The sequence below is a fragment of the Hemibagrus wyckioides genome, linkage group LG13 (genome assembly GCF_019097595.1).
Source record: "Hemibagrus wyckioides isolate EC202008001 linkage group LG13, SWU_Hwy_1.0, whole genome shotgun sequence".
In the NCBI taxonomy this organism is placed as follows: Eukaryota; Metazoa; Chordata; class Actinopteri; order Siluriformes; family Bagridae; genus Hemibagrus; species Hemibagrus wyckioides.
In genome coordinates, this window is record NC_080722.1 from 10,244,848 (window position 1) to 10,269,926 (window position 25,079).

The 25,079-nt window shown below is 38.3% G+C and overlaps 1 protein-coding gene across 1 annotated transcript; it reads left to right on the plus strand.

Moving 5' to 3' along the window:
* Window positions 1-539: 539 nt before the first annotated feature.
* myo15b (myosin XVB) lies at window positions 540-24,879 on the plus strand. Its single transcript, XM_058407262.1, has 43 exons — window positions 540-673; window positions 1,677-1,739; window positions 1,825-1,882; window positions 1,977-2,101; window positions 2,270-2,365; window positions 4,677-4,912; window positions 5,679-5,848; window positions 5,956-6,028; window positions 7,779-7,952; window positions 8,175-8,284; window positions 8,381-8,451; window positions 8,599-8,677; window positions 9,068-9,100; window positions 9,201-9,302; window positions 9,830-9,948; window positions 10,025-10,261; window positions 10,340-10,418; window positions 10,832-10,966; window positions 11,189-11,354; window positions 11,459-11,549; window positions 12,136-12,409; window positions 12,549-12,664; window positions 12,753-12,812; window positions 13,091-13,166; window positions 13,271-13,389; window positions 13,481-13,599; window positions 13,674-13,815; window positions 14,370-14,481; window positions 14,636-15,020; window positions 15,403-15,466; window positions 15,556-15,628; window positions 15,752-15,828; window positions 15,925-16,001; window positions 17,411-17,541; window positions 18,700-18,794; window positions 20,351-20,428; window positions 20,524-20,620; window positions 20,850-20,998; window positions 22,879-23,003; window positions 23,105-23,238; window positions 23,731-23,864; window positions 23,972-24,109; window positions 24,227-24,879. The coding sequence occupies exons 2-43, from the start codon at window positions 1,737-1,739 to the stop codon at window positions 24,290-24,292; spliced, it is 4,998 nt and encodes a 1,665-aa protein (XP_058263245.1). The 5' UTR covers window positions 540-673; window positions 1,677-1,736; the 3' UTR covers window positions 24,293-24,879.
* Window positions 24,880-25,079: the final 200 nt, after the last annotated feature.

Sequence of the window (25,079 nt, forward strand, 5' to 3'; positions counted from 1 at the left end):
GTCAAAGTATGAGTTGTCATCACCTGCCACAAACCTCCAGGCTTCAACTTCCTTAACTGTCAATTATCAAATCTGTAAACTGACCATTACTAGACCATACCAGGCCACAGTTAGAGAAGGGAGCCTTGAATGATTCAAGGCTGTGGAGAAAGTAGACTAGGGGTCTGAACATGTCCTAATGCACGGACTGCAAAGTGTAAACATTTCTCAGTCGCCTGGCCACATAATATTATTTTAGCATAGTATTATTTATTCATATTCATTTACAATATTTATTGATATGTATGGCCAAAGTCAAGACATTCTTACTTGTTACAGTGCATCTCAATACTTTAAATGTCACTGATACAAATAAAAAATAATATAAAAATTTTAAAAAGCTGTGAACACACACTACCAAACATTTTTTAGTGCGTCAGGAGTACTGTTACAGCTTAGTTTTCTTTTTCTTTGTTTCTTGCCCTTTCATCTTTGCTCCCAATAAGCTCTCTCTCTCTCTCTCTCTCTCTCTCTCTCTCTCTCTCTCTCTCTGTCTTTCGCTTTAACACACACACCTTGTCACAGTCCTCTGCTGTTTGGACTTCAAACCCTCTATTTTAATGAGATGCATTTCCCTGTGTCGATTAAGAGCTCTTGTCGGCTGGAGACTTCTCGTGTCACACTATTTCTTTAGGTATGTTCTGTTTGACCTATTCTGGAGTTCAGAGTACATTTATCCAGTTAACCGTAATGTAGAGTCATATAGAGAGAGAAGTGAGAGTAAAGAAGAGTTGAGACGGGTGTCAGAGAAACTGTCGGCTGTAACTTATTTATAGCATAACTTCCAACATACATAGCTGTTTGTGTATTCATCGCAGGGTTGGCTTGTTCTAAAATGAGCTGCTTTCTCTTTATTTTTTATTTTTAATTAATTCTCCATCTCTTTATTGTCATATCTTGTCACATAAATTTAGATTGTATTTAGATAGATATAGATATATTTTGCTGCATAATATTATGATTATGGATTTTTGGTTTTTGTTCATTTTTATTGTTATTATTTTTTACTGAGAGCAGTGAAGAAAAGTTGATTTTATTTCAATGTTGACTGGTTCATAATAACTACTGTGGTCACACATAATGACTACTGATCTGAAGGTTGTGAGTTTGAATCCTAGGACCACTAAAACCACCACTGTTGGGCTCTTGAGCAAGGCCCTGAACTCTCAGTTGTATAAATGTGATAAATGTAAGTCCCTGGATAAGGGTTTCTGCCAAAATGCTGTAAATGTTGCTTACTGTTAAGAAAGGCCTCCTGCCTGGAGATTTGTTGCTCTTATACTTCTATGTTAGTTTCCTACATTTTGTGAAATAAACACAACGACAGAAACAGTGATGTGAGTGAACACTAGTCCCAGAGATTAAGTGGTTTGATTAGGGTTGGCCTTGTGGACTTTTTTCCATGTGACTTAGCTGTTTGGGGCGGAGCAAGAGTAATGCTTAGATATAAAAGCAGCTCTCTTTCCAAGAATAGCACAGTGGAGTGTAGAGGTAATGAAACGAACTTGAGGGATGAAACGATGAATCACAAAAGAGACTAGACAAACGTGACTCGAATAAAAGGATTTTGTCGTTCTTAACAAAGCCTTTGTGTGTTTATTAGCTAGTATAATAGTGGCTTTACTTTGATCTTACAGGAACGCAACAAGAGAACCAGAGCCAAACAGGTGGTCAAATCCCAGTCTACTTATTCAGGGATGGTATGATTCTTTTTCTTCTTAGCTTTATGTGACATTTTTTGCTCAGGTATTGCCATGCTAGTGTGTTTTTTATTCTGTATTTTAGGATGTGGGAATGCTGGAGATCCCAGCTGATCTATCAGCTCGATTGCGTAGTGCAGCAGGTACAAGTTAATAATATGTTATTGATCCATGCAGCACATTCCATTATCCAGCAATTTTCTTTTCATTGCTTATTTCTCTCACCGTCTTTAATAGGCCGTCCCCAGGGGTCAGGGGTCACAGAGGTAGCTCCACCACAGGTCAAAGCTGATCAACGCCTCTCCCTGCCTCCTGATATCGACAGCTATCCGTTCTCCCGATACGCCAACACAGTTCTCAATGTATTCTGTTTACATAAATATACTCTTAAAAATGTCTATTATTATTATTATTATTATTTCATGTTCAGGCTTATTCTATGATAATTGTATAATTGTTACTTATTTTAATGCTTTTAATTGTTGCTAAATAGATCAGGGATTTGATGCTCATACTTCCCTCTGTTGCAGGATGGATGGTGCCAGGCTCAGGGTCAGTCCCTGCAGAGACCCCTCACCTCTCTGGAGCCGGGGGACACCCGCATAGCTCTGGAGATATACAAACTGGTTAGTAACGAGAGCGTGCCACAAAATCATGAACTTGCTCTATATTATGGATTCAAAAACTATTCCAGTATTCATAGGTTTGGTATTGTGGAATTTCTAATACATGTTCTACATTTCTAGATCAGTTCTACTATTGTTTTGTGTTTAGAGGATATATTCTTGTGTAGAACCAGGTTATACATGTATATTGTGTATTTCTTTTTAATGACTACATCTAACAGTTTCTTTCACTGTAACTACCCAGTTTCTACTTTTGTACACTGAACAAAATTATAAACGCAACACTTTTGTGTTTGCCCCCATTTTTCATGAGCTGAACTCATGACTCATGAACTCAAACTAGTCAGTATCTGGTGTGACCACCATTTGCCTCACGCAGTGCAACACATCTCCTTCGCATAGAGTTGATCAGGTTGTTGGTTGTGGCCTGTGGAATGTTGGTCCACTCCTCTTCAATGGCTGTGCGAAGTTGCTGGATATCGGCAGGAACTGGAACACGCTGTTGTATACGCCGATCCAGAGCATCCCAAACATGCTCAAAGGGTGACATGTCCGGTGAGTATGCAGGCCATGCAAGTATTGGGATGTTTTCAGCTTCCAGGAATTGTGTACAGATCCTTGCAACATGGGGCCATGCATTATCATGCTGCAACATGAGGTGATGGTCGTGGATGAATGGCACAACAATGGACCTCAGTCACGGTATCTCTGTGCATTCAAAATGCCATCAATAAAATGCACCTGTGTTTGTTGTCCATAACATACACCTGCCTATACCATAACCCCACCACCTTGTCATGGTATCTCTGTGCATTCAAAATGCCATCAATAAAATGCACCTGTGTTTGTTGTCCATAACATACACCTGCCTATACCATAACCCCACCGCCACCATGGGCCACTCGACCCGCAACGTCGACATCAGTAAACCGTTCACCCACACGACGCCATACACACTGTCTGCCATCTGCCCTGTACTGTGAAAACCGGGATTCATCCGTGAAGAGAACACCTCTCCAAAGACGCCACTGAATGTGAGCATTTGCCCACTCAAGTCGGTTACGACAACGAACTGCAGTCAGGTCGAGACCCCGATGAGGACGATGAGCATGCAGATGAGCTTCCCTGAGACGGTTTCTGACAGTTTGTGCAGAAATTCTTTCGGTTATGCAAACCGATTGTTGCAGCAGCTGTCCGGGTGGCTGGTCTCAGACGATCTTGGAGGTGAAGATGCTGGATGTGGAGGTCCTGGGCTGGTGTGGTTACACGTGGTCTGCGGTTGTGAGGCCGCTTGGATGTACTGCCAAATTCTCTGAAACACCTTTGGAGATGGCTTATGGTAGAGAAATGAACATTCAATTCACAGGCAACAGCTCTGGTGGACATTCCTGCAGTCATCATGCCAACTGCACGCTCCCTCAAAACGTGCGACATCTGTGGCATTGTACTGTGTGATAAAACTGCACATTTTAGAGTGGCCTTTTATTGTGGCCAGCCTAAGGCACACCTGTGCAATAATCATGCTGTCTAATCAGCATCTTGAAATGCCACACCTGTGAGGTGGATGGATTATTTCGGCAAAGGAGAAGTGCTCACTAACACAGATTTAGACAGATTTGTGAACAATATTTGAGAGAAATAGGCCTTTTGTGTACATAGAAAAAGTCTTAGATCTTTGAGTTCAGCTCATGAAAAATGGGGCAAAAACAAATGTGTTGCGTTTATAATTTTGTTGATTTTTCTATATGATAACAGTACTAGTGTTGTTTTTTTACTGATAGGTTTAAGAGATTTGCCTTCTAAATCTGCATCTGCTTTGCATAAAACTATCATTTAGGTTTGTGTTTGAACCTGAAACCAAGCAGTAAATTTGTTCCACAACAATTTAGACTAGAAAGATTAGATTTGTTTGAGCTATAGCAATAAAAATGATTAGACTGGAAGGCCGTAAAACAACATTGTGTTATTGCTAGTACTTAGATATTGATAAGTGAACTCTAATCAGATTTCATTATGAAAAGCACACTTTGCTGAGCCAACAGCACTCACTGTTTATAAAGAGAAACACAGGAGCTGATTTGTATGTATATCATAGCAGTATACGAAACCTCACCTCCTGATAATGTGTGCAGTCAGATGAATCACTTTTTAGAATTCCACAGCTGCCCATGATACATCCTGCACCTGCTCTATCATGAAAATAACAATCATCCTCACCACCTGTACCAACACCACCATCCTCTGCCATGATTACAAAGAAACAAACAATGAATCATGAACAGCAGCTGACTTTTTTTTCCTTTCTCTCTAGATTCTACGCTTCTGTGGAGACTCAGAGATGACTGGATGGCAGGAGCAGATGTTAGGGAATTACATAGTGGAGAAAGGCCTAAGTAGACTTTCACTCAGGGATGAGATCTTGGCTCAGCTAGTCTATCACATATGGGGTCGTCAGGGCGAGGAGCACTCATTGAGGGGCTGGTTTCTCCTGGCCTCCTGTCTCAGTGCCTTCACACCGTCTCCTTCACTGGATAAACCTTTGCTCAAGTATGTGCACCAGCCTGAAGTATAACAGGGTGTGATGTTTACTTTTTGCTTTTATGTGCCATTTTGCAAGTCATGAAGCACTGGATTAGTAACTGACAGAGTGGGGTCAGGATGTCTTCATCAGTATCTCTTGGTAGAAACAGTCAGTGTATCCTGAACTTTTCTGAACATGTGTATTCAGTCATATACCTGTATTTAAGAATGGATTTATTACTCTCAGATCTTATTTGCATTCTAAGCCATTGATACTATACAGTGTCAATGTATGAGAGTTTTGTAGATATATTATATGTGCTACGGATGCTTACTTAGAGTGTTCCACTGATTCAGTAAGAGGGTTTTTTTTCTCCAGTAAAATAAAATAGCAAAAAGCGGACTGTTACATCAGTTTCAACAAGATTATTGCTTCTACTGTATGCTTTTTCTGATTATTATTTGTAGTACATTATTTGTGGCACTTCTCCCATACAAGTCCTGCAAATGTATTTTTTTCTACAGAAACAGTAGTATATTAGAATAAGCATCTTAATATAAATTAGTGAGTCCCCTTACAAAGCAGTCCTTAACACCTTCTGATCAATCAGACTTGAGAAATTAACAAGCACTGTGATATAAAATGGTTAATACATGGCATTCGAAAACTTTTAAATGGTAATGTAGGTTCAAAAACTGTTACCAAACATATGTTGTTGAATTAAAACACACTTTCATTCTCCCTATATAATATAATCATGAATTCACTGAAACATTCTCCTGTATCTGTCAGGTATGTGTCTGACCAGGGTCCAGGTGAATATCGCTCTCTGTGTCAGCATAAGCTTCTCACATCTCTCCAGCTGCCATCTCCTGCCTATAGACAACACCCACCTACTCAGCTTGAATGGACTGCAAATCAAAGAAAGGGGAAGATGGTTGTAGAGGTCAACACCTTTATTGGTGAGAATTTTTCATTGAAAATAAAACACAATGCATGCTCAAAGCTTGCAACTGTATAGGAAGCATTTAAGAGCAATAATTGTTTTAACAACATTGTTTTTCCATAGAGGAGAAGTTAACGGCAGAAGTGGAGTCCTGGACCACAGGAGAACAACTGGCATCCTGGCTTTTGAGCTTTAGGTCAGTAAAACCCTCATTACCAAGACCTACAAAAACCCACTAAAGTTTTTTTCTTTCCTAAAATCTGCATTAGTCATGCACTACACATACTGTAGGCCCTTTCACCATATAGGTTGTGTGCTATAATGTAAACACAGAATAATTACAATGGCTATGGTCAAGCCATCCAGTCATAGACAAACGTAATTGTAGTACCTGTGCTGCATAAGTATTCACCCTCTTGAACTTTCCAGATTTTTTAGCATTAAAACCTGGAACTAAGATGGATTTAATTGGAATTTTGACCAGTGAGTTAAGCAATATGTCTGACCAGTATTTAGTTGAACCTCCCTCGGCTGCAATTAGAGCTGTCTCAGTTTTGCACATCCTAGTATTTTTACATATTCTTCTTCACAGAATTGTTCAAACTTGCTCGGATTTGATGGCGCCCATTGGTGAAAAGCAATTTTCAAGTATTGCCATAGTGTCTCAATCAGACTGAGGCCAGGGTTTATAACTTGGGCATTTGATTTGAATGAGTCCTGTAGCTTTAACAGTATGCTTGGGGTTGTTGTCCTGTTGGAATTTAAACCTCAGCTTCACCTTCCAACTGCTTCTTCTATATGAGCTGTGGATCGATGCAGAGTTACCATTAGTGTCTCGGCTCCTTTTTTTTTGGCTAATGCCTAATCATTACCCAGTCACTGACTTTTGATGGATGGCCTCCTCTAAGCCGAACTGCTATTATGCTCTGCAGGATGTTCGAAGGTTGTTGATATTTTTCATAACCAATAGATGATTAATACCTTTGCTGAACTTTGTCCTGTACTTGTTTTGATAGCTCCCTGGTCTTCTTGATGCTTTTTTTAATCATGTTCTCTCAGGGATCTTTCAGGAATAGTATTTCTATTGAGGCATGGCATTTTAACTGTACACAGTTAGACTCTGTTCAAATAAATATATGCCTACTCATGGTAACTGGTTACACCAGAACCAAAGAAAACATTTTACTAACAAAGCATCTTCAGGCTTAATGAGGATTGTGTTACACAGTGGCTACAGGTCAAGTTTGAATTGTAGTATGCTGAAGGTATTAGGTACAAATTGTACTGTTATTATTTATTCATGCATTCATCTTCAGTAATTGCTTCATCCTGGTAAGGCTTGTGTTGAATCTGGCAACAATCCCAGGAACATGAGACAGGAATAAACCCTGGATGGGATGCCTAGTCTATCAAATCGTTCAATGCACACACACATTCACACTAAGGGACAATTTAGGTTAGCCAAGCCACCTACCAACTAGACATGCAACTCCACACAAACAGTAAACTAAGCTCAGAACTGAACCATTAATCTTGGAGCTCTGAGGCAACAACATTACCTATTGCTACACCTTAAATGTATTTACATTTAGCTTGATATTTATTCGTTTAGCAGATGCTTTTATCCAGTGAGGAAATACAAGCATTGTGATATACCCAGTAAAGGACAACACAAGTAATATCAAAAGCTTTAACTGAATGGTAGAGGACCAAAGTGCACATAGTAGAGGTCTAATAGCTAGTTTAAGAGGGTTTTTTGAGTGGGGTCTAGTTAGGGGTTAGTTAAGTATTTGTAAATAAATAAAAATGCAGATAAGTAGGATTCTTCATAGAATCCTATCATAGAAATGATGTATAGATAAAAACTACTCTAAACAATATTCTGAGGTACTGATTATTAACTATATTAACTGAGGTAAGGTTTTGTTTGTTTTTGTTTTTTTCAGAGGTGTGCCTGAGCTTCAGCGAGGCTGGTCTGTGTCTCTTTTTGCTGGCGAGGGCTGGTCTGATCTAAACGGCTGTGACTATGTGATGGATCTGCTGGCCGGTGCAGAGACTGATACTCCCTTAGGACAAACATCTGCCCACCCTGATTATCTGTTCAGTGACATGGGGGACAGGTGTGTCATAATCTGATTCAGACACTACTGTGTAAATTATTAATTTTAATTATAATATTTAGACTGGGGAAAAAAACTGAAAATACAAGTGTGTATTGTCTCACCACAGATTAAGATAAACCACATTAAAATGGTTTCTAATCCAGAATCAAATCCTGCATGTATTTTGTAACTTGGTGTTATGGACTGGTTGTATTTAATTGATTTCTTTTGAAAAATCAGGATGATGTCCTCAGATTTGGATGACTTTATCCCTCCAGCCCCTTCCATGCAGGCTCCTGGCCTCCCTCCTTCTGAAGCTGCTCAGTGGGACACTTATGGTCAATCTCAGGGTATGAGAACAGAATGAACAAATGTACTGACGAATGTTTTTACATTTATTAATTTCTCGCATTTGTATTAGACTTCATTTGTATTTTTCCCCGTAGGATCCCAAGCACCTAGGCTGGATTCCTATGTGGATGACCTTTTCGATCCCGTGCTGGATCAGGGACCTCCGGTCAGTGCTATTTGTTCGTAAGATTTACAGATCACAGTTAAATTTTTTGCAAGCAAAAGTAGACTGTTGTAATGGCAGCTTTAAGGCTTTTATTAGCACACTGTGTAATTTTAGTTAGCATACTGATGAGTTGCTGTGTGACTTTAGGACTTTGAGCGAACGGCCATGCTGAACCGCAGGATGAGGGGAGGAGGAGGGATGCATCCAAGCATGTATAATGCAGCAGGTACACTTACTATAACCATAGATCTCAAATAAGGAGTACTGATTTGTGGGCAAGTTGCTGCTAGTAGCTGTGTTGTTATTTGTTAAGTAAAATAATGGATTTGTTCTGTCTTCAAATGGCAGAAAAGTGCTCCTGAAAATATAATCCCTGCCCTTCGAACATATTAACAAGCACTCATCCCAAAATATTCATTAAGGCAAAAGAAAATATTAAGTTCAATAAGAAAATATTGAAACACACGTATCCTATGAAATCTATGGCCAGTTGATGAATTCAGTTATCTGACACTGATCTAGTGGATAGAGATAATTTAACAACAACAACAACAACAACAACAACAATAATAATAAGAAGAAGAAGAAGAATAATAAACTTTCCTTCATTTTACAGGAGTTCCAATGTCAATGCCAGCTTATAATATGGGTAAGTGGATTGCATTTTACAGATATTCCTAAACATGTATATGTTAAATATGGCATTAGATAGTTATTCTACATTCTGTATTTTGTTATTCATCACTTAGGAATGCCCATGAATCCAGCCATGCCAGCCTATGGAGCCACACCAATGATGCCAAATATGATGCCAGGAATTGCCCAAATGCCTATGATGCCATCTATGCCATGTATGTCTTCCTTTCCCAGCCCATAGTTACTGACAAATACATCAGAGGTGCCAACGTCTAAGGTTTAGCTGAAGGTATTACAGCTATGGCAGCACAGAAGGACCAAATGTGAATAAATTACAACAAGGGGAAAGATACTCAAAGGAAACAGAAGTAGGGGTGGTAAAGATGCACATTCGCTTCTGATAGTGGTTACTTTCACTTTATGCCACATTTATCTAGGTAAACTTTAACCTGTGATTTTGTGACCTTTGGCCTTGTTAGCCAACAGAAGATGAATGAAACTGTGGTGTCTTTGTTTAGGAAAAAAATGGAGGAGATTCTAATCATTAAGCAGCAAAACACACACTAGAATTGTCTAGTCCACTGATATATGCTTGAATCTTTGTGGTATAATTCAGTTTCTTGTCTCTGCCTGCTAGACTTTTCACATAAACAAATTTGGCACTCTCAAATACAGCATTTGTTGATTGTGCTCATCAGTTTTCCTAATAACAAAGTTCACATTCCTTGTTTCTTTCCTATAGCTATGGTGATGCCAGGTGCAATGGCACAGCCCGCTATGCCCACCAGCCCTCCAGCCATCAACCCACAGCAGCTGGCTGAACAGCAGCAAGCTTTCATCAACCAGCAAGCTTTGCTCATGGTGAGGATACACCCTCAGACTAGCTGCTGTTGTCAAAGCTGTAACTCATTTAACCATATGATGAACTTCCCTGCAGGCCCAGCAGATGACACTGCAGGCAATGACACTGTCCCAACAGCAGCAGCAGGAGCAGCTGCAAAAACAGCGCAAGCAACAGCAGCGATTAGAGCAGCAGCAATCACAACAGCCGCAGCAACAACGCTCAGATCCTCAGAGATCACAGAGCACCACCCCTGCAGAAGAGCCCGCTCGCACCACAGCGCATAAACCCAACACTCCACCTGTGAGGCAGAATACCCCAGTGCTCCAGCAAGTGGGTTTTCTTGTAACTTGATTTCACATGCAGTTCTGTATGAATTCCTGACTTTTAACCTATAAACATTTTGTATAGCCTGCAAAAGAAGAAAACACTGCCACTACCCAGAAGCCAGAATCTTTTCAGGACAAAAGAGCCTTCTTCCAGAAGATTGGTGAGATTTCTACAGTTTTTTTCTAATTTTGTATTAAATGATTCTGGTAGTGTTAGTTCAGGACGGGAAAGACTGAAAGCAGACTAATAATCTTTCAAAATGAAGTTCAATTACAGCAATCATGACATAAGAGCTGCAGTTTTGGAGATGCTCTGATCCAGTGGTCTAGCCATCACAATTTGGCCCTTCGTCAAACTCGCTCAAATCCTTACACTCGCCCATTTTTCCTGCTTTTAACATCAACTTTGAGGACAAAATGTTCACTTGCTGCCTAATATATCCCACCCACTAACAGGTGCCATGATGAGGAGATAATCAGTGTTATTCACTTCACCTCTCACTGCTCATAATGTTATGCCTGATTCGTGTATACACATTGTCTTAACTTTGAATTATGTTTTTCTATAACACAGGGACCCATGAAGCTCCCTCAAAGCCTCCTCCAAAGGTGGCTAAACCACTTATCTATGCCCCTCCACCACCCGAAGAGGCCAAAGCTCCATCTCCATCTCCAATTTCTAAATCTACATCTCCAAATATACGTGAAGGTAAGAATCACTTATGAAAAATTGCTAATATTATTATCTCCCTATATGGTATTGGACCCTTTTATTGTAATGTCAAATGTAATTGTAAACATAATTATTTTCCATAAGTCATTTCATGCACTGGTGACTTACTGAATGTCCAATAATTACAGCATTTAATAAAACAATGAAGAATCTAAAAGTCTAATCTTTATGCAAAACCTCTTCTTCTGTCTACTGAAGTAAAACCACTCCCAGAACCCAGTAAACCACCAGAGTCCTCGACATCGGATGATGAATCACCTCCACTGTCACCTTCTAAACCAGAACCCAGCAGCAACATTCGAGATATCATCAAGCGGTTCCAGAACCGGCCTCCTCCAGAACCCAAGGCTTTTGAGCCTGTCAGGTAAGAATATAATCCTGTGTAGTTATTCACACAAGATAATGAGATTGCACAGTGAACAGTGTTGGGTTTGAGTAACAGTGTGACTGGAATTGTGAACTCTTCAGGATTCCTGCCAAGCACTTTGTGAAAAAGAGCGACCCTAAAGAGGAGGCACTGGCCATTCTTAGAGCAAAAGGACCGGTCGCTCCACAAAAGGTAACAATACACAAGACTCACTCTGATATTGGACATCTGAAATTGATATTGTACAAAAAAAATATGAAATTATCTTTTGCATGCATAGTTTCAAGAATACAAGTACTTCATTTTGTAATGGTCCATTAAAATAAATTCCATAATTAAAAAATTGCAGCCAAGTCCAGAAATATTGGCTCTGGTTTTCAAGAAAAAAAATTACTTAATAATAATAATAATAATAATAATAATAATTAAAACATAACAAAATTTAATAATAATCAATCAACATAAATAATGAGAATAATATTTGTTTATTTTTAAATAATAGTATCTATTCTTAGAAACATTATAAAATAATTTACATCCTTGTGAGACTAAATCATCTGTCTAAATATATTTGGATACATCAGATTTAATCTATAAATTTGTCAAATATTTCTATAAATGTGATACAGTTAATGGATATAAACATATAAAAACTGTATTAAATGTATTCTCTCTAAAAAAAAAACTAAACCCCTTCTTCATTTGTTTAGGTTTATTTTCACTTGCTGCAAGTTATAGCAATCCTAAAAAAATTGTCTCTTATTCATATTTGTGACAGAAACAATGGGTTGCTCCTCCACCACAAAAGAAAGAGCCACTATTTACTTCTGCTCCTCCACCTCCTCCTCCTCCGGCTCCTCCATCTCAGCCTGAAAAACCTGGTCCTCGCTCCATCTCCAACAGCATGAAACAGAAGCAGCGTTCTCTAGCTGACCTCTTTGGCTCTCAGCGCTCTCATGCCCCTCACACTATTCCTCCAGAACCCCCAGCCCCTGCCCCTATTCTCCCACTTAACATCCCTGACCCACCCCTTATGCCTGCACCTGGACTAAGTGAGTCAAATCATTTGCATTAAATTCCTGATTAGGTTTTTATATGACCTAGTGATAAATAGAAAATAACAGACTTTAGTATTTAATATAAAAATCTATACAAAATGATGTAGTATATTTTCATATCTCATCTGCTCAGGTCAGAATCAGAGAATGTCAGATGAGGAGAGTGTTCGCTCCCAGCTACACAAATTTACAGCTAGTGTCTACTTCTCCTACCCACATATGCCTGGGAAGTTCTTCTTGCGGAAAGAGGTCTGTTTAGAGAGATGTCTGTGATGGAAAGCAGTGATTATTTGGTTTTAGTACATCCCTCATTGGATCCGTGTTTTCTTTTATCCAGTTGTTCTACCCCAGAGAGAAGTTTACTCATCCATATATCCTGAATTTACTGTGTGAGCAGGTAAGCAACAAACATAGTGTCTTACAATGATCTAGGCAGTAAGTTAAACAAAGTACAGAACATTGTGAACCTATGGACCCAAATTAAAAAGATTTTTTTTTAATAGAGACACATGTAATGTCAGTCATGACTGCCAAATATTATATACCACTTTTCTCAAATCACATCTGGATCCTGCATTCTGTCTTTTGAGCTTTTCAAAACATAACAGATGCAAACTTTTACACTCTAATCTGAAAGTTAGATCTGCCATTGTAACAAATCTTTATGATCTCTAGATTATGAGAGACACCTACTCAGATGCCTGTGTGCGAATTTCACGTGAAGAGCGACGCAAAATGAAAGATTTGCTCGGTAGGAATTTCATCATGCCATTCGTCAGGATGCTGTAATCACCTTAAAGTTGTTGGTCTGATCCTGTTCTCTATCTGTTTACCTAATTTTCTGGTCTTGACCAGCACGCTTCCACGTCGGAACAAGCATCAGCACCATTCAGGATGACGCCATGAAGAAAAGGGTTGTCATGGCAGCCAGAGATAACTGGGCAAATTACTTCACACGTCTCTTCCCCATTAACGTAAGTGCCTATCCTTTCAAAAATCAGCACACGCAAAAACACTTTATGATGTATTATCATGGGTATCCGTGCGTGTCTCTTCCTGTGTCAGGGTGGAAATGGAGATGATACTCAGATACTTGGGGTTTCACATCGTGGTATCAAAATGCTGAGGATAGTTAAAGCATCCGGCATCAACCCAAAACACCTCAAACTGCTCCGGAGTTACAGGTACCAGAAGGATTAAGTAATAAATAAGTGATTTGTGTTGCAATTTGTCTAATGGATGTCTGTCATTCACACAGCTACGCAGAAATGTTGTCTGTGGAGCAAAAGGATGCTGAGACTGTTGTAATCGGCCTGAAGAGTGAGGAGCTGCGACTGCAATCTCCACAAGCTCCTCAGATTACTCATGTTGTGCGACTCTTCCTCATTGAGCTGACCAAGGTGCTGAATCCACAGCCTTCTTGTTATGACAGTGTTCAGAGAAACATTTAATCCCCTTCATCAGAGTGAACAGAGAGAGAGAGAGAGAGAGAGAGAGAGAGAGAGAGAGAGTTTATTGGGAGCAAAGATGAAAGGCATAAAGACAAGAAAAAAATTTAGCTGGTCCAGATCTTTTTTTTTTAAATCAGTTACCTTTAATATTCTGCCTCTCTTAGCGTCACCAGTCTCTCTCTTTTACTCGTCACCAGTCTTTTCTCTTTTAATAAGACAAGCTGCCATGTTTTAGAGAAGATGCCAAGCCTACTCACCTCAGGACTTTGGCACACATTTTTAAATCTGTTTATGTTGTGGGCCCCACTATTTATGCCCTGGTGTAATTTGTTACTATTAAAATCACATTAGAATGAGATCATTAATATAGACTTGTATTAGTATGAGTTGTCTTGTAGCCAGGAAACCCGTGGGAAGAACTGATTACTGCCTTCTGACCGATCTACATTGAGTATTCCACATGGCTGTGATATATGCTTGTTGCTTCATCTGCTTCACTTCAGGGTTCAGACTATGTTATTGCTCTGAAGAGCTATGTGACAGATGACAAGAGCCTGCTTAGCTTCCAGAAAGGTGATGTCATCAAACTGCTGCAAATGGATGGGCTCCAGGAAGGTGAGTTCTCCATTTCCTTTTAGATGAATGTCATGATTACAGTCATCAAGTCAACAGAAGGAATAGCATTGTTATTATATTAACTTTATTGTATGGTTTTGCATTTAAACTGCATGTCAATCCGTGCTTTATTGCTTTAATTGCTTCTCTACAGGATGGAATTTCGGCTCGACTGGAGGCAGATCTGGTCTTTTCCCAGCTGATATCACTCAGCCGTGTGCACCTCCAGACTACCACAGCATGTCCATTAGCCGACAGATCGAGAGGAAAAAAAGCATGAGGGCTTCTCGTACCTCCCTGGTGCCACCTGGTGGACGCTTGAGCCGCAAAAGTGTGGATTCGAGGGCCAGCGAGCACAGCATTGAGCGCAGCGTTGAGCGCAGCGTTGAGCGTAGCGTTGAGCGCAGCGTTGAGCGTAGCGTTGAGCGCAGCGTTGAGCGTAGCTCTGAGGTGGGGTCAGTCCACAGCTCAGAGATAGACCTCCAACAGCACCACATGACTGAGTTCGCCAGGAAGTACTTCAGAGAAGCTATTCTCAGGTAATTACTTTACAGTTCATTCACTGGCTTATGTTATTTTTGGACACTGCAGTTGCACAAGTAACAACCAGGCACAAGGATTGAAAATCTATCTATCTACCTCTCTCTGTGTCTCTCTATCTATCTATCTATCTATCTATCTATCTATCTGTCTGTCTGTCTGTCTGTCTGTCTGCCTGTCTGCCTGTCTGTCTGTCTGCCTGTCTGCCTGTCTGTCTGTCTGTCTGTCTATCTATCTGTGTCTGTCTGTCTGTCTGCCTGTCATAACCTAATAGAACAAGAACATTACTAGACTTAAAATTTCAACAGCTCTGTGCTAAAAAAAAATCTAAAAACCATATCACATGGGCAAATGATCTAAAAATGTTTCTCCTTCTGTTAGGCCAAATGAGAGAGGCCAACCCATTGGAGTTAGAGAGCTTGAACAGATGGTGCAATACACAGCAGTATGTGTGGTTTTCATGCACATTCAAAATATATGTTTATAAAACTGTAACAAGTTACTCAACCACTTACTGTCATCTTTCTCTCTCAGGAACCAATCAATGAGTCTCTAATCCTGTTCTCAGACAATGAGCTCAGTGTTCTGGGTGTTCAGTCTTTCATGCGTGAGTGAACACACACTTACACACACACACGTACACACACACACAAGCAAAAGAGCATGCTTATGCCCATGTAGGTTTCTCACCTGAAAAAAAACATTTCGATTTCTGCTACTTTGTGTGAAGATGTGATGCAGTTCATGACTGACCAGCCCTTAAGGAAAGACCAGACGGAAGGAAAGTGTGCCAATTTTATTCTACAGGTGATCCTTTTGTATTATTCAGCTCATAAATCCTTTGCATGTGCATACTTAAAATGTGTACTGTTCCTCTACTGACTGTGTGACATGGTCTTTCAGCTTGCGAAAGAGAAGGAGTTCCTCCGGGATGAGCTCTACTGCCAGATCATTAAACAAACCTCTAACAATCCACACAAGTAAGTGAAAGTGTGTGTGCATATGCACGTAGGTGTGTCAGGGCAAGGGAAAAAAATCAGACCCAAGTGCAGCGATGGACATCAGACAGGGGTTTATTATAAAATAACAAAATGAACAGACAATGGAAAACATTAGGGCAGAACTAGGAACTAAAATACAGAACAAGATAAAAAATCAACAACATAAAACAGAGAACACCAGGTAACAAACAGCACATGATGACAAGGACTAAGCAAACAACCTCACGCAAGACAACCGGTATGAATTGGGGAGGTTATTAGTGAAACAAGAGAGAGACAGATGTGCAGAGAATGAGAATTCCATCAGGGAGAATTCCAGCAGGAAATTAACCAAGCTATCCATGGCAATATGCTCTGGATCTTAGGCATTAGATATCAGACAATTATGAAAAAGGAGTAATTGTATAAACCATGTTTAGATTCTGCTCCAGAATAGGAACTTTCCTGCAGACCAGTAGCTGACTGGTCAAAGATAAGGCTCATAGAATGATAAAACTAATGCAGAAGTTGCATTTCACTAACAAAAAGTGACTAAGAGGCTTTCACACTGGCAGTATGGTCTGAAACAGAGCACAATTTGAACGAAAGCTGTGATGTGAAGAGGGAAGTGTGCCATGGTACCGAACCCATGGCTATGATGACGGCTAGACCACTGGATCAGAGCATCTCCAAAACTGCAGCTCTTGTGGGGTGTTCCCTGTCTGCAGTGGTCAGTATCTATCAAAAGTGGTCCAATGAAGGAACAGTGGTGAACCGGCAATAGGGTCATGTGTGGCCAAGGCTCATGCACATGGGGAGCGAAGTCTGGTCCATGTGATCCGATCCAACAGATGAGCTACTGTTGCTCAGATTGCTGAAGAAGTTAATGCTGGTTCTGATAGAAAGGTGTCAGAATACACAGTGCATGATGGGACAGGGCTGTTTTGATAGCAAAAGGGGGACCAACACAATATTACGCAGGTGGTCATAATGTTATGCCTATCAGTTTTGTACATTTTCGGCATTTGGCAGACGCCCTTATCCAGAGCAACTTACATTTTATCTCATTTATATACAACTTAGCAACTGCAGGTTAAGGGTCATGCTCAAGGGCCCAGCAGTGGCAGCTTGGTGAACCTGGTATTCGAACTCGTAACCTCCCGGTCAGAAGTCCAATCAAACCAACCTTAGTCCTCCATGCTCACTCTGCTGCTGTGCTTTTACTTTGTTATAACATGGCAAATACACAGTTCCTGTAATTTCTGTTATTTTACATAAAGATCTTTGTAGGATGGTGGAAAACTGAGCCAAAGCCTTTTCAGACTTTTCATGCTTTCGAGCTTTTAAAGTAAAAACATAAAGTAAATAAATGTAGAGCTTCAGATCATGTTTGTTCTGAATCTCCACAGAGAGAGCTGTGCACGTGGCTGGCTTCTGCTAAACCTGATCACCGGCTTCTTCCCCTGTTCTGTCACATTACTGCCGTATGTAACACGCCATCTACAGAGCTGCTGTCAGGATCCCAACCATCCCTACCGAGGTACAGTGTTTACCACAGACCGCCTGTTTAACCCTTTTTTGTTGAGCTAATTTATGATCTGCTCAGCTCCTAGTTACACAACTCCAGCTGTCTGTTTATGAGTGTAGAAAGGACATATTTCATAATCACACTCTTAATGTCACCCAAATGAGAATGGTTCCTCTCAAGGTTTCTTCCTCTTACCATCTAAGGATGTTTTTCCTTGTCACAGTCGCCCTTGGGTTGCTCATTAGCGATTAGGGATTAATACAAATAATTTTAAATATTAATCTTGAGCTTTTGTACTATATTTCTTATTCTCTGTAAAGCTGCTTTGAGACAATGTCCATTGTTAAAAGTGCTATACAAATAAAATTGAATTGAATTAAATTGAATTTTTACCAGTACGGATATCAACTTAAGGGAAATTTTTAATCAGTATAAAGAAATGAATTATTTTATGGCCACAAGTCTGATATTAAATGAATCAGGATACTGTTGGCTTTCAGTGTGGGATGTTTTACCTCTAGGTGGCACGGTGGCTTAGTGGTTAGCACGTTCGCCTCACACCTCCTGGGTTCATGTCTCGCTCCCGCTCACTGTGTGTATGGAGTTTGCATGTTCTCCCCGTGCTAGGTGGGTTTCCTCCCACAGTCCAAAGACATGCTTCTAGTCTCTAAATTGCCCAGATTGTGTGTGTGTGCCCTGTGATGGTTTGGCGTATCCAGCCTTGATGCCCGATGACACCTGAGTAGGTACAGGAAATGAAATGAAATGTTTTACCTCTGTTGGGATACACACATAATTTTTGTGGTTGAAGTGGTTGATTTGAAGCGGCTCTGAGAGCAGAACTGGGAAGATAGAAAACATTTGTGTGGAAATTTATTTGGAACTTTTCTATGAATATATTGCCCCCTTAGTAGGCTAGAAAAATAGAAATACTTGTGAAACACTACATTCCCCTTACAAAATCTCTGGGTTTCATATGAGCTATTAAAACACCTCTGTGGATTGAAAACAGGCCTCTGGTTAAAAAAAAAAGAGTTTTATATATATATATATATATATATATATATATATATATATATATATATATATATATATATATATATTACTAATAGTAATGTACAGTATAATGCAGTGAACCTGTGATGGACCAATGTGTGTGTGTGTGTTTAGAGAAGGCTCTTGCGTGTAAGGATAATCTCAAACAGTCACTCACCTATGGAGGACGCAGATATATTCCTTCTCAGGTGGAGATGGAAGCCATTTTGGTAAGTTGTAATTAGCTGAGCTTACTGTCATGTCCTCTCCTTCTATGTGAGGCGGTCTGGGAAAACCCATTGGATGTTGCTGTGGCAAATTTTGAAATATTGCCAGCTCTATTTTAACACATATAAACACATATAGTTCACCGAAACACTGTGGAAATGCTTTACTTTCTAAATCCTGTTCATGTTAGGAAAAGAGCCAGTAGAAATGGCTATGAATAAACTGCTGTATGAAGCTAGTTTTTATGATCATATTTATGATTTTTAGATATTAAGTTATTACACATGCATTAGGCAAGATTTAAAGGAAACATGTCAAACTTTGGTCTCGGTTAAAAAGTTAAATAAGATTTGAATGATTATTTTACTTCTTGAAACTATCCTCCTTCCCGTCCATGACTTATGGTGGTTCACCAGACTTAGCATGCTGACTAGAGTTAGCATTCGCGTTCACACATAACACGTAGGATGTTTCAGGTGAGCTTCTCTTAAGTCACACTAACTGCTTGAAAGCCAAATTATTATATAAATGGAAATTTTATTATAAAAATGGAAAATTCAGCTCATAATGATTTATGAGGATGTTTGCATGTCCTTTCTTCCTTGTAACTGAAAAAATTTACTTGATTTATTATCTAAAGCTGACCAGCCAAACAAATCAAAGCTTTATTCAGATTGAGTCCAAGAGCAACATCACTTAATCTGCATCCAGCTTCAATAATACATTAATCAATCATGGAAAAGCACTGCGATGTTTCTTCTGATTTTATTTCTGTGTCTTGTCGTTAATTATTTAATTTAATTTAATTAATTAATTTGTTTAATTATTTAATTACATTTTTTTTTTGAAGCCCAGAGTGATTTCTGTTTTGCTCACAGGAAAATTACCATACTGCATGGCGGCTTGCTGATTTGTGACTGAGTTGGGGGCGGAGTGAAAGTTGTGTTTTGGGGCGTGTCTATAAAATGACTGACAAGAGACACATCCAAAGACAAACAAACAAGCCTTCTGGACCGCAAGGCGGTGTTCAAAGCGTGTTTTCTGTAGTCATGCAATGAACTTGTGCCTCACAGCTTGACCCGTTATTTTTTCTTACCATGTCTACAGATCTTTATAATCCATGTTATTTGTACTAGTAAGAAAGTATATTATATCTGTAAATGTAAATTAAATCAATAAATAGTTGCTTTTAATGAATCAGTGTGGTGGTGGTGGTGGTGGTGGGCTTTTGGTGGAATTGGGCTGGAATCTGTAGTTTTCTCCCTTTTCACTTTTGGAGGCTAACCAGACTTTCTAATAAACACTAAAAACTAAAACATCACTTTCCTTCTGACTGAGATACTTCAAAAAAAGGAGGGGAAAGAAAAGGGTTCAGGACAAAAAGATGTATATTATTAATGTCACATGTTGACCATGTGAAAGTTTTTTCCAGTCTTGCATCACACATAACACTTAGGATGTTTAAGGTGAGCTTCTCTTTTCTGACACTAAAGGTAATGAAGGTAAAGATGGGGATGGATTGATGTAGTGTATAGGTGACTGTTTATCTGCTCTGTAGGCGGGTCGGAGCACTCGGAGGTTGCCAGTCATGCTCCCGGGTGAAGTGGAGTTCCCATGCAAAGTCCGTAGCTTCAGTGTAAGTAAATACTTTGCTTTATAATTGAGATTATAATATAAGGTCTCATTCATGATACAAGGATGAAAGAAAGCTCATATTTTATGTGTGTGCAGGTGGCGAGTGAAATCGTGATGGACATTTGCACAGAGATGGGTGTGAGTAATCCGGCTGAGGTGAACGAATTTTCCCTCCTTGCCACACGCAGACAGGGTAAATAAAGCCGCCTCTCAAAGTCCCTCTCCATATTTTTCTCTCATGCAGCTTCTCGAACCCTGTATATGAGTCACACAGTGTATTACACAACCACACTGACCCACAATCACACAAATTAGAAGTGCACAGATGCTGCATACTGCATAATCCGTCACCTTCTTGTGTTTTCTTTCTTTCTTTCATGAGAAATGTTTTTATCAACACACCACACTTCCTCTCTTTTTAGACGGACTCGTGCGTCCCATTCACCCAGACGAGTATGTGTTGGACTTCCTGCTGGATGATGGCTCAGTCTTGCTCTCCTTCCATCGTCTCATCTGGAAACATCCCCTGCATTTTGAGAACGATCTCTATGTCGAGTTTCATTACCATCTGGTATTGTCACATTCTCAGTCACGTTTACTGGATATCATTTATCCTTTCTGTGAAAATGCTAAAGACCTGAGTCAAAAGTTTGCCCGACCTTCTTCAAAATGAGATGAATGATCGTTTTACTGGTCTTTAAAGGTGATCACTGTGGAAGGTTTAAATTATTTTCTTTTACTCTTTCATAGTTTACATTTCTTTATATATATATTTTTTATTATGGTTTAAAGCATCCCTAGGTAGATTGGTTTCTTTTTATACCATTTTCAGTTCAGTAAATTCTGTTTTAGCTCTCAGGGATTACTGATCCCATTAACTGTTCTGAGTAGAGAGGTGGAGCCTTAAACTTTTATAAACAAGTGAGAAATGAGAATTTACTCAGCATACAATATAACACGGTGGCCGAGAACTGCAAAACAAAATAACTAAACCGAAAACAAAATAACTAAACCGAAAACAAAATAACAAATCAGAAAACAAAATAACAAAATCAGAAAAAAAATAACAAATCAGAAAACAAAATAACAAATCAGAAAACAAAATAACTAAACCAAAAACAAAATAACAAATCAGAAAACAAAATAACTAAACCAAAAACAAAATAATGAATCAGAAAACAAAATAAGAAAATCAGAAAACAAAATAACAAATCAGAAAACAAAATAACTAAACCAAAAACAAAATAACTAAACCAAAAACAAAATAATGAATCAGAAAACAAAATAAGAAAATCAGAAAACAAAATAACAAATCAGAAAACAAAATAACTAAACCAAAAACAAAATAATGAATCAGAAAACAAAATCAGAAAACAAAATCAGAAAACAAAATAACAAAGTCAGAAAACAAAATAACAAAATCAGAAAACAAAATAACAAATCAGAAAACAAAATAACAAAAACAAAATAACAAATCAGAAAACAAAATAACTAAACCAAAAACAAAATAATGAATCAGAAAACAAAATAAGAAAATCAGAAAACAAAATAACAAATCAGAAAACAAAATAACTAAACCAAAAACAAAATAATGAATCAGAAAACAAAATAAGAAAATCAGAAAACAAAATAACAAATCAGAAAACAAAATAACTAAACCAAAAACAAAATAATGAATCAGAAAACAAAATCAGAAAACAAAATAACAAAAACAAAATAACAAATCAGAAAACAAAATAACTAAACCAAAAACAAAATAATGAATCAGAAAACAAAATCAGAAAACAAAATAACAAAAACAAAATAACTAATCAGAAAACAAAATAACTAAACCAAAAACAAAATAATGAATCAGAAAACAAAATAAGAAAATCAGAAAACAAAATAACAAATCAGAAAACAAAATAACAAATCAGAAAACAAAATAACAAAAACAAAATAACAAATCAGAAAACAATATAACAAAATCAGAAAACAAAATAACAAAAACAAAATAACAAATCAGAAAACAAAATAACAAATCAGAAAACAAAATAACAAAAACAAAATAACAAATCAGAAAACAATATAACAAAATCAGAAAACAAAATAACAAAATCAGAAAACAAAATAACAAAAACAAAAACACAACGACAATTTAGACAAACTGGAAAAGGTAGGTATAGTTTGCGAATGGAATTCTTACCGCTGATTGGAAGAAACATTATCTCAAGATAGGCTGGGGCAGGATGGTTAGATGGATGGTTAGATGGATGGCTGGAACTGCTATCAGAGCAACTATTATAGAAAATGAATCAACAATCAAGAATTCCACATCGCTGTTGTATAAATGAAAATAAAAGAATAGTTTTTCATTTCCTTACACAAAGAGACAAGGGATGCAAACTTCTTAGCCTGTAATTGGTGTTGTCATGAAGTCAGACAGATCACTGGAGCTGGTATTTCTCTTAGATCCTGAATAAGTATCTGAGGGGGAAATTCCTCCTGCCTGGTAACAGCTCCACACTTCAGCAGCAGGTGGCAGAGTTGGCTGCACTTCAGCACCTGGCTCTGGGATTTACTCAGCAGCCTACGCCGTAAGATCCAGTCACACATACAGTTTTATTTATTGACTAATACTGTACATCCTTCATATCATGTATTGTACACTTACATATGAGATTTTTACCCCATTTAGGCAAGAGCTCAAGCAGTATTTTCCCTGTATGGATGGAATCAGTGCCAATGACCAAAATCTGCACAGTGCTGCACTGAGTCAATTTTCTCTCATTGCAAACACCAACCCTGCTGAAGCAAAAATACACTTCATCAGTGAGTGATCTTTTAGAATCTTATCTTTTATATATTTATGTTTCAAGATAAGTCTGTGGGCCTTAATCAAAGTTAATCAAAGGTTGGTATGTCAGCATAGACCAAATGAATAATTAAAAAGAAAAAATCTAATGTGATTTTTCTCATCGAACAGCCAGTTGACATTCATAGAAAAACAAGCTAGTCCCTCCTGTAATCACAGAAATGAATGCAACCCATGAAAACTCTACAGATTTGGGCCAAGATGTGTCATACGATGCATCACAACCTCTTCAATTCACGTGTGTACAGCTATCAAAGTAAATAATTACATAGGTGTCTTCACTGGTAGGAGTTTAAAAGAAGAATCTAGTGTAATTTCACCAATTCAAGTATGTTTCCACAAAAAGCAGCTCAATTTGCATCACAATTTCTTTTAAAAAATGCTACCCAGTATCAGTATCTGTGTTTATGCACTGAGAAGCTCCCTTTATTCCTCCTCTTTTTTCTCAGAGACTCTCAGTTCACTGCACTTTTTTGGCTCAAACGTATTCATGGCTAAGAAAGTCAGTCACAAAGGTTGTCCATCACCCTGTCTGGTGGCAGTCAACCACGAGAGCATCAACATTCTTCACCCGCAAACACAGGTTAGAAATTCCAACAAAGCTATTCAGTTAGATTATTCTAACAAAGCTTCTTATTTATGAGTGTGTTACCAATGTGACAGGCATTTTTGCTTCTGCTTCATTTGTAGTTGTCAGCCCTAACAATTCCAGTGGAGGAGGTGCAATCCTTGCGCTCTTTCAGTCCCAAGAAGGAAAAAGTGCCAGCAGTAGAGATCAACTTCGGCAACCCGGCTCAAGTTAACACCATCGCTGTTTATCTGAAACAGGTACAAGATCTGAAGTCTAATATACACACTACATGGATTGATACATGCTGAATACTTATATTTTAAAAAAATATTTCTATATGTCTTTGTGATTATTTGGTTTTCCAACCCACCCAGGCCAGGGAGCTTTGTCACATCATTGCTATCATCATGGATCTAGTGACACCGACTCCCAGGAACTAAACATGAACATTTTAATATGCACTACATCATTCTGCAAACTCCCCTGCAAGCAGCTCTGTGCCTGGACGCGTGCTGATGAAAAATATGAGAAGTTTTTAATTCATGTTTACTTTTAAAGACTACTGTGAGATCCTTCCTTTTGATTAGTTTGATTTATTACTTATATCCTAAACATGTAGTTATCAACTTTAAATGTTCTAAAATTTACTGAATTCTGAGATTATCACTACACTAAAAATTTATATAAATATGTGTTTATGTTTGATTATTTCCTTTGAATAATAAAGGCAACATTACATTTGATTTTTAATAGAATTTTTTTTTAAAACATATATCCATAATATGTCTATTTAAGTCTTCAGTATATATATAGTGAGAGAGAGAGAAATAGAAGTGTAAGTCTTGTTAAGTCATGTTAAGTTCATTTTTGTGCTGTGTAATTCTAATACCATGTAGTTGTGCTTAATTATTATTATACTGAAAAGATGCATTTTTCTAATTAAGTAATCATGTCATGCATATACCGACATATATGTTGGGTAATTTAATTACCACTCCAAAGCTGATCATTTCCCAATAAAACTGAGTTATTCCTTTTATTCGCCTTTGTACTATTTGTCAACCACAAACAAATTATTACCTATTAAACAATGGCACATTAAACTTTTTATCCATTTATAGTTACAATTAACAAGGATTGTCTTCAAGACAATGTAGTTCCTACTATTATTTACATACTGAATTCTCCCATGATGGAAAATTCACTTAAATCTTGAGCTAAAACTCA